We start from the raw sequence: 14,369 nt of genomic DNA, 5'->3' as shown, positions 1-14,369 counted from the left end.
CAGTCCCGCCGCTCACACACCGGGCGGGCAGGTGACAGTCCCGCCGCTCACACACCGGGCAGGCAGGTGACAGTCCCGCCGCTCACACACTGGGCGGGCAGGCGACAGTCCCGCCGCTCACACACCGGGCAGGCAGGCGACAGTCCCGCCGCTCACACACCGGGCAGGCAGGTGACAGTCCCGCCGCTCACACACCGGGCGGGCAGGTGACAGTCCCGCCGCTCACACTCCGGGCGGGCAGGTGACAGTCCCGCCGCTCACACACCGGGCAGGCAGGTGACAGTCCCGCCGCTCACACACCGGGCAGGCAGGTGACAGTCCCAATGCTCATACACCGGGCAGGCAGGTGACAGTCCCGCCGCTCACACACCGGGCAGGCAGGTGACAGTCCCGCCGCTCACACACCGGGCGGGCAGGTGACAGTCCCGCCGCTCACACACCGGGCGGGCAGGTGACAGTCCCGCCGCTCACACACCGGGCGGGCAGGTGACAGTCCCGCCGCTCACACACCGGGCGGGCAGGTGACAGTCCCGCCGCTCACACACCGGGCGGGCAGGCGACAGTCCCGCCGCTCACACACCGGGCGGGCAGGTGACAGTCCCGCCGCTCACACACCGGGCAGGCAGGTGACAGTCCCGCCGCTCACACACTGGGCGGGCAGGCGACAGTCCCGCCGCTCACACACCGGGCAGGCAGGCGACAGTCCCGCCGCTCACACACCGGGCAGGCAGGTGACAGTCCCGCCGCTCACACACCGGGCGGGCAGGTGACAGTCCCGCCGCTCACACTCCGGGCGGGCAGGTGACAGTCCCGCCGCTCACACACCGGGCAGGCAGGTGACAGTCCCGCCGCTCACACACCGGGCAGGCAGGTGACAGTCCCAATGCTCATACACCGGGCAGGCAGGTGACAGTCCCGCCGCTCACACACCGGGCAGGCAGGTGACAGTCCCGCCGCTCACACACCGGGCGGGCAGGTGACAGTCCCGCCGCTCACACACCGGGCAGGCAGGTGACAGTCCCGCCGCTCACACACCGGGCAGGCAGGTGACAGTCCCGCCGCTCACACACCGGGCAGGCAGGTGACAGTCCCGCCGCTCACACACCGGGCGGGCAGGTGACAGTCCCGCCGCTCACACACCGGGCAGGCAGGTGACAGTCCCGCCGCTCACACACCGGGCGGGCAGGTGACAGTCCCGCCGCTCACACACCGGGCGGGCAGGTGACAGTCCCGCCGCTCACACACCGGGCAGGCAGGTGACAGTCCCGCCGCTCACACACCGGGCGGGCAGGTGACAGTCCCGCCGCTCACACACCGGGCGGGCAGGTGACAGTCCCGCCGCTCACACACCGGGCGGGCAGGTGACAGTCCCGCCGCTCACACACCGGAGCGCATCACGCTCCTTCTTGTTATTGTTGTTACTGGCCAGGAGCTGGAGCCGGGCAGCGTGACGTCACGGCCACGTTCTCCGGGCCCGCCCCCGGCCGGCGCTCTGGGAGACAAGGGGCGGGAGGAGGAGGAGGAGGCAGAGCAGTGCTGAGCTGATCCCACGTGTGACGAGCTCCTTCCCGGCTCAATAATCTTGTGTTGTGGGCTCCTCGTAGCTCAGCTGCTGCCTGTCTCCGTGTGTGACACACAGTAGTGCCAGTGCTGGAGTGCCGCCGCTGTGCCCGTGTATGAGCCCCGCTCCGCGCCCTGAGCCGCTCCGCTGCCTTTTTGCCGCTTGTTCTTTACTTGTTATTATTATTCTTTTCTCATCTAAGTGTGTGAAGGGGCTATGGAGGCAGATGGGAGCCAGGCCACCTCCGGGAGTCCGAGCGATTCTCAGCACGACCCCGGGTAAGTTCCCTGTGCCCTGCGGAGGGCAGGATGGGGGTGTGGGCACCGGAGAGCCTGAGGGGCACGGCGGTGTGGGCATCCCCTGCTCTGACACCTGGCTGTCCTGCCTGGCGGGGGCCTCCCTCCGCTGTGTGGAGCGGGCAGATCCCCTGCCGCCTGGCATCCCTGTGCCCCCCATCGCCGCCCCTCATCTCTGCCGCTCTCTCTTCTCTCCCTTTAAGCTTTTGTAAGTTACACGTCAAAATGGCCGATGTGACATCTGTGCTGACTTGTGTTGTGTTTTCTCCCCCCTGTAGTAAGATGTTTATCGGCGGCCTGAGCTGGCAGACCTCCCCAGGTAAGCTGCTCCCATGCCCCTCTCCGCTCTTTGTTCCCCGCTGCCAGCTTCTCCCTCTCCTCCTCATTTCTTTCTCTCTTTCTTCCCCCTTTCCGAGTCCTCTATTCGACCCCTATCGCTATTTGGGCTCTTTGGATGGGGGTGGCTGCTGCTGGACTGTTAACCCTTCACGGCTGATGGCTGTCATCTCTTCTGTTTGTGCACAGACAGCCTCAGGGACTATTTTAGCAAATTTGGAGAAATCCGAGAATGCATGGTGATGAGGGACCCCACCACAAAGCGATCCAGGTAATGTCCATGTGCCTTGCAGCGGGCATGTAGAACTTGTGGTGGCCCCATAGGCGCCTGGCCTGGGCTCCGATGCCATCTGGATGTCAGGCACACACCCCCTTGTCTCCGCCTGATCATCACTACCAGGACTCTGTGCCAGAAATCCGCTCCTGTTCTGTCTCGGGCACCACTAGACCCATTGTGCCTTCTCCCCTGGCCCATACTGTGCCCTGCCGCTCTCACACTCGTTACAATTGTATCTTCTAATTGTCTTGTTTCTGTTATTGTAAATATTTCTCCTGCACAAAGTGGAGACCTCACACCCCCTGGCCAGGGCTAGCTGCCATGATGTAGCCCACCTACATGTGCCCAGGCTGCACTTCTGATATGTGACTTATTGATCTGTATTTGTTCTGTTTTGTTTTTTCTGTTAATTTTCGCCTTGTATCTGTGCTCGATGTTTAGCGCTCATTGTCATTTCTCTTGTTCTTTGTCTGATTTCAGAGGCTTCGGCTTTGTTACGTTTGCAGATCCCGCAAGTGTAGATAAAGTATTAGCTCAACCCCACCATGAATTAGATTCCAAGACGGTATGTTGTGCTTTTTTATTATTTATTTATTTTTGTACAATTTCTCTTTTCTGTGGTTGGATGGCTTGTTGTAATGTCTAGCAGCTCTTACCTGGTCCGGCTAAAGTTTCTGCATTACACCTGCTCGTTCCTTTCATCAGCTATACCTTCTATTTTAATTCTGATCATTTTTGTTATCCTTTAGACTTGACGATGAGTAACAGGGAATCCTTTTATTCTTTAGTCTATAAAACACTAGTGGAGGTCCCCCCATTATCATTTAGCTAGGCCAGGTGACCTTAGGGGTTGTAACAATCTTGAAATCTGGAATATTCGCTGTCACTTTTTGCTTTTTAGGGGTATCAGATCCCAGTTTGTTTGAGTCCAGTCTTCAGTGTCTGTGACAGGTCTTCCAGGCTTGTCTGTGTATCTCCCCTAGGTGTTTGCATAACACAAGAGAGGGGAAAGTGTGGCCTTTTCTGCACCCTATTACCCAGCTTAATTATGCCTTAACAAAGCTTGGAGAAAGGACGCTGACTAAATATTCCCTGTATTGCTGCTATGGTGCTTAATGAGGAGGGAAAGGTGAGCTAATTACACTGATTAGATAAAGGATTTTTTAACAACTGTTAAATGTCAGGATTTTAACCCTGTCCTCATCTAGGCATATTGTTACTGATGGAAAGGGAGAAGAATGAGATCTGATCCAATTCCTACTACACTGATGCATTTTTCTAGTGGTGACAGTTTCCGTCCTTACTGACCTGTCTAGATATGTGCACGTCTATCTGTGATGTAACCTGTTGTTGTATCTACCAACTGCTAAAACTGTGCCTTCAGGGCCATTATTTTTAAGCCAATACAACTTGTCCACACAAGGTCATTGAACTTCATCCTGCTTTTTTGTTGTTGTTGCTTGATCATTGTTTAATTGTGTCATTATTATTGTATGATTTTACATAGAAACGTGCAGAAAGGTCAAAATTATTTTATTAAGTGGTGACATGTCAATTTCCTGCTGGAGTATTATTAGTAGACTTTACCCTTTGGGGACACGTGAGCCCGGGTATCGAGGGAAGGCTGAGTGGTCCATGGAAGGTGATGGCATGGCTGTCACTATGTTCTTGGCTGTTGTTAGTGTAGCGTTGTCTAGTCTTTGACTTGTGTTGGAACATTCAGTGCAGGATGCAGCTCGGTTGGGTTTTGGCATGGAGTCACTGTTCTTGTTTACACTTGCGTTAAAAGTTTGCTATTTATTTAGGTAATGGCCTACAATACACAGAAATGGTGTGCTAGTTGTTGCTTTTTGGTAGATACCGCAAGTAGGATCGACTGCGACTAACTTATGTCAGTTTGGTATCGGGTGTACGTATATGGTCTGTGTCATGCATCTCGTCTTTAAGGCATTGTTTTCTCCAAAAATGCACCGCATCCTTTAGAGCTTATATATTTTTAAAGACCTTATTTGGATATATTACCCGTGAATGAGATGATAAAAAAATCACTGGCATCTATGCTTTGGTGAAGTTGAATCTTTTATTGGTCTATGAAAATCTTACCTGTTGCACTTGCCCATTTTATTTCCCCCCCGGTAATCTGATGCTTTGGTGAGATATTAGAATTCTCACTGTTTTTGTATCGGGTATTGAAGAGTAGGATTAGTGGCTCGTTTTAATGTGATCTCTATCCCTGTAGACCAGAGGAAGGGGGCGACGGTCATTTGTGAGCATTATTGAGATTTGTCGAAATGTTTTCCGTTGTGCAGATTCATCTTCACCCTGCATTTCATTTAGTAAAGTGGAGTGCTGCCTCTACGTTACACAGCACCCGGCGATTTCCCATTACGTCTGTTGGTGACATTATTAAATCCATTGCTGCTTCTTGAAGTAAATGGGGTGATGGTGGTCGGGGGAATCTATTGCAGCAGAACTCTCGGCGGAGCTGCTTGGATTCGTGTGTTTATCTTCATTTTGAAGCTTCTTGCCAGCCACAACATTTGCTTATTTCAAGTCCTCTAGGGAAAGTCCACTTATTTCTTCCTAAACTGTAATAGACTGCATGTCGCTTTATAACAGAAAGGATTTATGTTGTGAAGCAGGTATTGGCATCTGTATTTGTGCGCGTTATCAGTGATTAGGTGGAAACGGCAGCATGTTGCATTGCAGCCAGCTCCGAGTGCTGGCTCACAAGGGGTTGCGTTTCCCATAGATTAATCTGTTGGGTGAAGGTTTCTATCCAGAATTGTTTGCACATCGCTCTGCGGAGTGGTGCATTATGAAGTACATGCAAATAACTTAAAGTTTTAGCTGTGGGGCTCTAACATCTGTTCACTCTGAGCTAGAAAGAAGCACTTTGTTATCCGCTATCAGTGGGTCTCTTGTGTGCTCGGGACTTGTCATTCCTCAATACACTGTAATAAAGGAAATCAATGTCACTTCTGTAAGGTACAAACTGAGCACATTACATTTCCATTTTATTTCAGGCTAGTAACCCTTTTTGACTTTGTCGGGGCTGCAGAGCATTTCAGTGTACGCTAAAATGCCCTTTCAACGGTTAAATGATAAATGCCTATAATACCACCCTTAAATATGAGCCATTAATCTCCAGGTGGTAAAGATGAATGCACGCTACTCACTGATTTTTCTTTTTTTTTTCCCTTCTCCTTTCTCTCCTTTTTTCCAATGTCCTTTCCTTTTCAGATTGACCCTAAAGTTGCATTTCCAAGAAGAGCCCAGCCCAAGGTAAGTAGGAGGATCAATAATAGGATTTTCGGCACACAGAGAGTCATTGTTACCGGGCGGTTCATGTTTCAAACAGGGAATTGGAGATGAAAGCTTATAAAGCTGGAGCGCATGGCGTCTTAAGGGTATCAGCATATGGCTGGGAAACTACAGGAGAGCTGTGGTGTCTAGGTTTAACTCTGTACTCACTAGGCCAAAATTTGGTGGCTTTATTAAGTTTACTTGACTTCATTTCTAGTTTTGTTTTTATCACTTTACAGTTGCTTTGAGATTTTCCGAACTTGCCATGATCTTATAATTAGAAAAGAGTGGATGCTTTTGGTCTGTAATTTACTTTTCTAAAAATTAAACATTGTTGAAAAAAAAATGCTCGGTGAAGTTTGTTTTATTTTTTAATTTCCTTTCTTTTACCTGTGAGATATTGTCATCTATTTCAGTGACTGTTTATTAATGATGTGATTGACAGCCAATGATGGTAGAAAAAAAGGTAATCCAGAGCGGGTAGGAACCTGGCGAACGGTGACTTGTCACAAGCCTTTCTTACATTTGTGTAGCCTGGTAGAAGCAGTCTTGGCCTCCTGCATTATTATGTACCGCTTCTTGCAGCAGTTCTAGTTGTTGGCATTGTAATCCGCTTTCTTGGCTAGTCTGGTCACTCTTGTCGTATGGCGAGACCTTGACATGTTTTACATCTGACATTTCTACTTTCCATTGGAACAGACAGAGCCTTGAGTCTTAATGGCTCATAAAGCATTGCACCCTCGACAGTCCGGTCACCTTATTGGAAACGACAAAACAAATCCTTTTTCTGCACATTTTAAAACCTTTCGTCTAACGTGGGATTTATTGTAGTTTCACAATTTGACTTGCAGCATTTTCTAGAACTGTCCTCATGTTTGCTGTTAATGGGTCTAAACTGTGTTCCTTGCTTACACTTGTCTAAAGACTGTTCTGTAGTTTGCCAGCAATCCTTTTGCAGTGTGTGATAAATGTATAGCCGACAACATTCTGTGCACACAATTATTCTAATTCCTCGTTCATGAATTCACAAACATGCTTATCTGACACTGCTGATTTCTGGTGTAGGACTGCATGACCTGAATTAGCAGAACCCCAAATTCTGGGAGAACCTAATGATGGCAACAGATTTTGTATCAGCATTTTATTGTTTGCCAGTTATCTTCTCCGTGACTCGCTATCCTTCCTATTCACTGATTGTACTTTTTACCGGCCCAATATATGGTGCTCATCAGGACGAATGTAATGCTAGTTCACACTTGTCTCGGCTGTGAAAATGTTCATACTTTCAACACCCACAAATAAAATCTGAATTGAAAGTAAAACATTCCTACCATATATTTATTAAAATCGGACACCTTACACATTCTAACAAATGCTGATTGGCTCCTTACATTTCTGGCCACCTTAATTTTTGCCTTTTTACACTAAGTATAATGTGGCATAAAATGGTTATTTTTGTGTCCCATGAGCCTGAAATGCACAACCCCCTCAATATACCTTTTCACATAGCGGATTTTCTTACAAGCACACATCTGCTCACTTTCACCAGAGCTGATCAGATCCAAAGATTAGCAATCCCGATAGTCAGCAAATGGTCTGATTGTGGCTTTGCAGATGATTACATGTATGCCTGCTGATATTGTCACTCCATTTATTAGGGTGTGTGCAGATGAGTTTTTTTTTTTTTGTTTTTTTTTGGGTCTGTATGCGATTTGACAAAATATTGGATTGCACTTGGACCAATGTTATCCCATGAGGCTATGCACGTCTGATTTCTTTTCCTAGGACCGAGTTTGTCTGAGAAAAAAAATCATGGCACGCAGGATTTGCATCTGATACACGGATTGCACTAGGATGCGATTTTTCACAGAATGGAGAAGGTTGTTTTTTTTTTTTTTTTTTTTTCTTTTCCATATACTTCACATTAGAATAAATTGGATCAGAGTATGATTAGCATAGTTGGCCTGAAGAAAAAAAATGTTGCTGTGACTCTAGCCTTAGGGAAGCAAAAAGAGACATGTTTCCTAATTGTGCCATATCGTACGTATCTCCGCTTCTTTCTAAGTGGGGTGATAACATGATAAAAAGTTCCTCTCTCACATATCTGGGGTGACTGGAAGACTGTGCACGTGGTTAGATAAATGTAAGGGTATGTTCACATCATGCAATTGTGCTGCCTTTTTTTTTTTTTTTTAAGCAAATCTCATCTCGTGCTGCATTTCAGTTCTCCGTTTTCTTGTTCTTCTCTCTCTGGCAGCTTTCCCCCTCCTACATATTCAATCTACAGATGGAAATGCAGGAAGTAAAACTTTCATCCTGCTCAGACTTCAAACGAGCGCTACACCCTGAATATTGCAGAGTTTTGTGCCTGCTGTCTAGCCCTTATGTTCTGGTCACGGCAGTCGTTTCAAGTCGTGACCTGTTATGTGTGTCTTTGGCAGTGAAAGCGTCTGAATGGGTTTTGATATAAGGTTATTTTTTTAACGTGTAGGCTTCTTGTTTTGTTTGTATTTTGGGAATATCTTCACACTGTGATCTACAGTCTTAGGCTACGTTCACATTTGCGTTGTGCGCCGCAGCGTCGGCGCCGCAGCGCACAACGCAAACAAACGCGGCAAAACGCACGCTAAAACGCTGCGTTTTGCGCCGCATGCGTCGTTTTTGGCCGAAAGTTGGACGCAAAAAAAATGCAACTTGATGCGTTTCTTGCGTCCAACGCTTGCGGCCATGCGGCGCAAAACGCAGCACAACGCATGTCCATGCGCCCCCATGTTAAATATGGGGCGCATGACGCATGCGGCGCCGCTGCGGCGCCCGCCGCTGCGGCGCTGACCGCAAATGTGAACGTAGCCTTATTCTATTTGCATCTCAGTTAGGACATTGAGTCTTGAAATAATCCTTCCTAGATCATCCTGTCTTTAAACACGAAAATTATAGCTGGCCCCTGAATCTTCAAGACCCTTGAAGGTGAATGACTTGTCACTCCTGCACAAGAGCGGTGACACGCACAAGAGCTGGTGTTAGGCCTGTCACTTTCATATTCATTGTTAAAGGGATTTTCTGGAAATTGCCTAACGACAGACAATAAGATGCCATACCCTACTGCCCTTTCCTGCCCCTTTGCTCCAATTGTCCTCATCTGTAGAGACCGTACATACAGATGTAACCTCCTCAGCAGTGATGCCACTTGTATGGCAGTGATTGGCTGCAGCGGTCATGTCAACATTCAGGACTGGCCAGACCACCGCTTTGTTAGCTCTTTAATAAAAGATGAGTTGTTTGTTTTGCTTATTTTCTTCTTTTAGGCAAGATTTCATAAAATCCTAGAAAGCTTCCTTTTTTAGTGCAGTTTTCCTACCACATATTGCTATGGTGGACCATTAGTTCAAGGGAACCTGGCAGGTTGAAAAGGAATCTTATCTGCAGGCAACTTATCCTAGATCAGGAAGAGCTGATCAGATTGATACACATCTTTTGTTAGAAGTTTTATGTGGTCTTTAACAACATAAACACCATAAGCCCTTTAGGAAACTTTCTCGTATGCAATCTAATGGTGAAAATTGTCATTTTTTTTGTATATGATACAAATGCCTGACCTCCGAGTCGGCCCTTATTGTGTGAAATGCCTTCACACCAGCTTGGGAGACATGATTAGGGTACTTTTATAAGCAGTAATGGTGTAACGAAGAGCTGAACCATTGCTGCAAAAAACGGCATGTACCTGAATGTACGTATTCATGGAAAAGGAATGTAAAAATTGCTCATACAGAATATAACACTGCAATATTCCGTATTAAATATAATGGGGCAAATCGTTGGCAATACTGCAGTAACGCAGGACTACAGCCCCTTTAGCACGTGTTTGTTAGCCAAATCCCAGGCGCCAGGTTTAAATAGCGAGAACTATAATTGTAAGATTTTCAACTCTTCCATGTTTTGGACAGAAACACTACCGCGTGGAAGTAGCCTAAGACACTGTCCACACGTATCAGACTTTCACTGAAATCTGAAGCATGTTTCTGTTTTCTTGCCAAATTTTTGCGTTGTGTAGATTTGGTATTGAAAAGTTCTCCGTATATTAAGTGGGGGGTCTGGTGAGACCTCTATTAAATATACAGTGATTCCCTCTCTGCTGTATCGGGGGTAATTTATTTATAACGTTGTTAGAATTGACGTCCTCTTTTTATTTTTGTAACAAAACATTAGCTGCATGTACTGCTAATACCTGTCCTTTTTAGCATTGGGCTGACCTAGTGTCTCGGGATTGCAGTATGCCTCAGACCCAGGAGAAGAACTGAATATTTATACGCAAAGATTGGTCTAATTTGTGTTGTTGTATCTGTTTCCTTGTTTTTCAATCATTAACAGAGTTTGAAAAACACTTGAAAGACTAAAGTGTCCAGCAGGTTTTTGCTGTTTAATCTGACAGCAGCATGATATTGAGCAAGTGAGCCTGATTCCAGGGATGTGTCACTTACACTGATTGTATTGAAACTACAACACAGTCTAGTATCATCAGCAGGAGATTATCACTGCTGGACTAGGTCTCATGTGCACAGCAGTCAGGCTAATCTGTGTAATCCCGCCCCCACCACTGATTGTCAGCTAGATGACACTGTACACAGGAAGCTGCCGATCAGGTGTGCAGGCGGGGATATATACAGCCCAGCATTCATAGTGCTGCTGCATTTAACAGATAAAACAGCAGGGAATCTAGCAAAACTACACCAAGCAGTCCAGTAAGTGATACATCGTTGGAATTGGGCTCTGTTTCGCTCTTGCAGGTGAGTTTTCTCCGACTATAGGTCTAGGCAATCCTCTGTGAGCTAAATGTTTCTTTGGAAAACCACATAAAAAAGCCATTATTATGAATATTACACTAATTAAAATATGTACCACGTACAAGAAAAATGTCCACATGGAAAATTGCCCAGATATTATACAAAAGTGTTTTGTCTTCACAAATTTCTCACATGTGCATTTTTCTCTGCTGGTTGTTAACCATTTCTCGCATTAGAACGTGAATTACCGAATTGTTGAGGGGTCTACATGTGTGGAGAGGGGCGCTCAGGAACCGAGCTCCTTCCACATGTGGCTGATGCCAGTTCTATTACATCGGCGCCAAAGTTAACCATTTACACACTGCTGCTAATCTCTGGCAGCGGCATTTAAATACATGTGCGCCAGTGCTTGAGCTTACTGGCTCCCACCGGCCCCCTGCAATGCAATCACTGGGGACAGATGGGTTACTATGACATCCGGGAGGGGGGTCTGCTGACCTCTCGGTACGCCTGCCAAGCTGTGGTCTGAGCTCTGCAGTACTACAGTATAGTAAGTGATCACAGGTTACAATCCCTTAAGTTTAAAAAAAATAAAAATAAAATAAAATGCAGAATTTCAAATTGCGGCTCATCCATATTGCATCTGTTTATTTTTTTGCAGATGCATTACCGTGTATAACTGTATCTGGCCATGCACATTTATTTTAAATTATTGAAGTGTAAAAACGAATGCCATACAGATGTAAAATAAAAAAAAAAAGGGCTCTATGAATGGACTTATTTTTTTAAACTCCCCTCTATGCCCAGCCTCAATTAGTTTACGATGTGGGTATTTGAATCAGATTTTTAGCTGAAATAATTCTTCAACACCAGTTGCTTGTCATAGAACTCTATTGTCTACCACAGTCCTTGATCAGTCCTCTTGACACAAATAGCCATTTTTTTAATTTTTTTTTAATATATTTTCATTTGGGATTCCATCGGGATATTAACTTTCCTTTCACAGATGAATAGCATAGCTGTTTAATGACAGGACACTTTTTTATTTAATGATATATACAGTTATTTCTAGGCAATTAAGCCATCAGTGTTAATGGTCTTCCCAAACAAAATAGCAAATGTGGTATTGCATTTTTAATAATAAATACATTTTCCTCTTGATGTAATCCTACATGTGTATGGGTCATGATGCCGTGCTGGGACACAGTTTTTAGCACTTGCTTTGGTGCATGTGTGCCTTATACCGGATTGGCACCTACTACCCCCAACTACTTTATTACAGATGGGCCTAATGATGCCTCTGCTCTCTGGAGAGGGCGATCTTCATTTTTTTTTTTTTTTTTTGCAGTGCCATTTGTTTCTATAGTGTGTGTGGTCATAAAATGATTAATTAGTGTCTTGTAAAATTTCTGCGTTTGTATGCAGTCTTGTGCTAGGAAAATTAGATTGCTAGCTTCATAGTGCAAATGACAGATGAGCATGAATTCTCTGTGGTTTTGTATAGCATGTCGGAGCAGTATGAAGAATATTACAGAAATCTGCGCCAGTATGTTGGATAGCTCCATAACGCACATAACCTTGCCCATGGTTTATCTATACTGGTTCAGTCTTCATTTAGCTAGTTGCCCTCTATAACACACTAGCATGCAAATTTGAAATATATGAAATTGGAATTGCACTACTGCTCTACAAAATAGGGGAAAAACTAAAGATACTTGGCAGATAATTTGGCCACTTCATGTGTGCCCAGCAGCCCACGACAAGGCGATACTCTTTGCTAGGAACCTAACCTAATGTGATTCCTCTCCTGGGCTGATAGCTTACATTTATATGGGTAGGTAAGATCCTGTAGTGACTAAAACCGCCATAGGCTGATGGGTAGAGTGCTCAGTGTGAGAGCCTATTTACACAAATACCAAAGACTGCTCATCCCTTCCAAACAGACCCCAGGTGCGTGCTCTATTTGAGGTGGCTACTAAGTATGCATCTGTTCACGCCTGGTCTCTGTTTGGAAGTGACAGGTCGGTCTTTGATATTTTACTTCAATCATCATTTAGAACTGTAAAAGCTCAATGTTTTGACATTGCCATCGTGAATGGCCACCATGTAATAGAAAGGCTATTAGAGCTTGCCGGACAAAATGTTCTTAGCAGTTGGATTTATGCAGGACAGTATGTGGACAGAAATAAGTCATTGCCTGCTTAAAGGGATTGCCTTAGGTACTGCACCAACGCACTGCTGCCCAAGCGTCTTGCTTGATGGGGTGGTGTAGAGTGCACAAGTTTGATGACCTGTTTAGACTTGTCGCGCTGCTGACCTGACAACTTGTGAATTCTCTGATGCTGCTGTTTCTAGTAGCTTTGCATCTGCATCTTCAGAGGAATCTGGCCAGCATTAATCAGCACTTCTAAGCTCTATTGGAAAGAGCTTGTAAGCACTGCACGTGTTTGACCACCCCTGCTACGTTGTAGCGGTGGCTGGTAATTTTAGAGAAGAGTAGTAAAGCAATAAAATTAAAAATCTGTCCATTCTCAGAGAAGAATTTTTAAAAACGAGTAAATTGCACAGTTACTTGTTTTTTACATTCACTTTCCAATTGTAACCAAAATAAGCAAACCCTTTAACCTCGGCCCACAGTATCACACCCATGTACTTGATCGTGAGTGGAGAGGACTCGAACATCCGGGGCAAGTGCTGAATTTTGCCATTGGTTAACCAGTAAATCACCCAATTAAAATTAAATAAATTGAAAAAAAAAATGTATTTAATATTACAAAACTGAACACTAAATGTTGGAACAATAAAAAAAAAAATCAAACTGTCAGAATTGCGGTTTTTTTTTTTTCTCTCGCCACTCCTCCCTAAAAGAAAGTAATAAATGTTGATCAAAACTCATTCAACCCAAATTGGTAGCAATAAAACCATCAGCACATCACACTCACAAAAAAAGATGTAAAATGTTTTATGTCTTGGAAAATGGCGTAAATGTTCAAAATAACATAATAGTATTGCATTTTTTTTTTTTTTTAGAATTTCACACACCCCCTCCCCCCCATCCCATCCAGTACATTCAATGTTAAAAACAAAAATTAACTCTTATATGGCTAGGTTGACAAAAAAAATAAAAGAACATTATTAGGGCTCTTGGAAATAAGGGAGGAAAAAACGAACACACAAAATGCTAAAACTTTCAAGGATTGGGCTTGTTGAGCCCCAACAAGTGTGATCCTTCTTTTCTCCAGCCCCAGCTGCTGGGGTCACCATACAGATTAGATTGTTGGCTGATCTTAACTCGTTTGTCCATTGTTACATAAGGTGTATGATTAGCTTTAATTGTAAGCTAAATGGGATAAACGTCCAGGGATCTGTGGTCCGGGATCCTTCTGCCCGAGCTAAGACAACTATTGATGAATAATCATACAATCTTATTTCCTCCGTCTCTGGTGTCCAAGGTCTTCACCAGAGGACTGAAATTAACAGAGCGTGAACACTTTTTATTTATAGCTTTGTTTTTCTAGCAACCTTTTACCGTGGTGGTAACATCAGTTATAAATGTGGAGAATACTTTTTAATCTGTGTAAGGGAACCATAATCTAGAGGCGGAGACCCTGATCGATCACTTACTGGGGTGCTTGCTATAGTTTGATAAAATGACAGGAGATTATAACTAGAGGACTAGTAAACTGCTGCCAGGTAGTCGGGCATACTCATGTTCGGGGTTAGGCAGTCCACAACATGCAGTTTTAGATGATGGCCCCTCTTATTTCTGTAAGGCTAATGGCATGCACCACTGTCAGATTCTACATTTCTTA

General features: G+C 45.3%; 1 protein-coding gene across 7 annotated transcripts in view; it reads left to right on the top strand.

Annotated features, from left to right (window-relative positions):
• Window positions 1–1,435: 1,435 nt before the first annotated feature.
• Window positions 1,436–14,369, top strand: part of MSI2 (musashi RNA binding protein 2) — an 894,813-nt gene continuing 881,879 nt past the window's right edge. For all 7 annotated transcript variants that reach the window (XR_013223945.1, XM_077296832.1, XM_077296831.1 and 4 more), the window contains exons 1-5: window positions 1,436–1,839; window positions 2,136–2,176; window positions 2,383–2,464; window positions 2,951–3,035; window positions 5,714–5,755. Coding sequence is in view for 6 of the 7 variants with exons in the window: in XM_077296832.1 (XP_077152947.1) it covers window positions 1,778–1,839; window positions 2,136–2,176; window positions 2,383–2,464; window positions 2,951–3,035; window positions 5,714–5,755 (312 nt within the window). In the remaining variant the exon portion in view is untranslated. The remainder of the gene's footprint in view (window positions 1,840–2,135; window positions 2,177–2,382; window positions 2,465–2,950; window positions 3,036–5,713; window positions 5,756–14,369) is intronic.

This window comes from Ranitomeya variabilis, chromosome 3 (assembly GCF_051348905.1).
Source record: "Ranitomeya variabilis isolate aRanVar5 chromosome 3, aRanVar5.hap1, whole genome shotgun sequence".
NCBI lineage: Eukaryota > Metazoa > Chordata > Amphibia > Anura > Dendrobatidae > Ranitomeya > Ranitomeya variabilis.
Note: the sequence above shows the minus strand (reverse complement) of the source record. Positions and strands in the feature narration are given on the sequence as shown.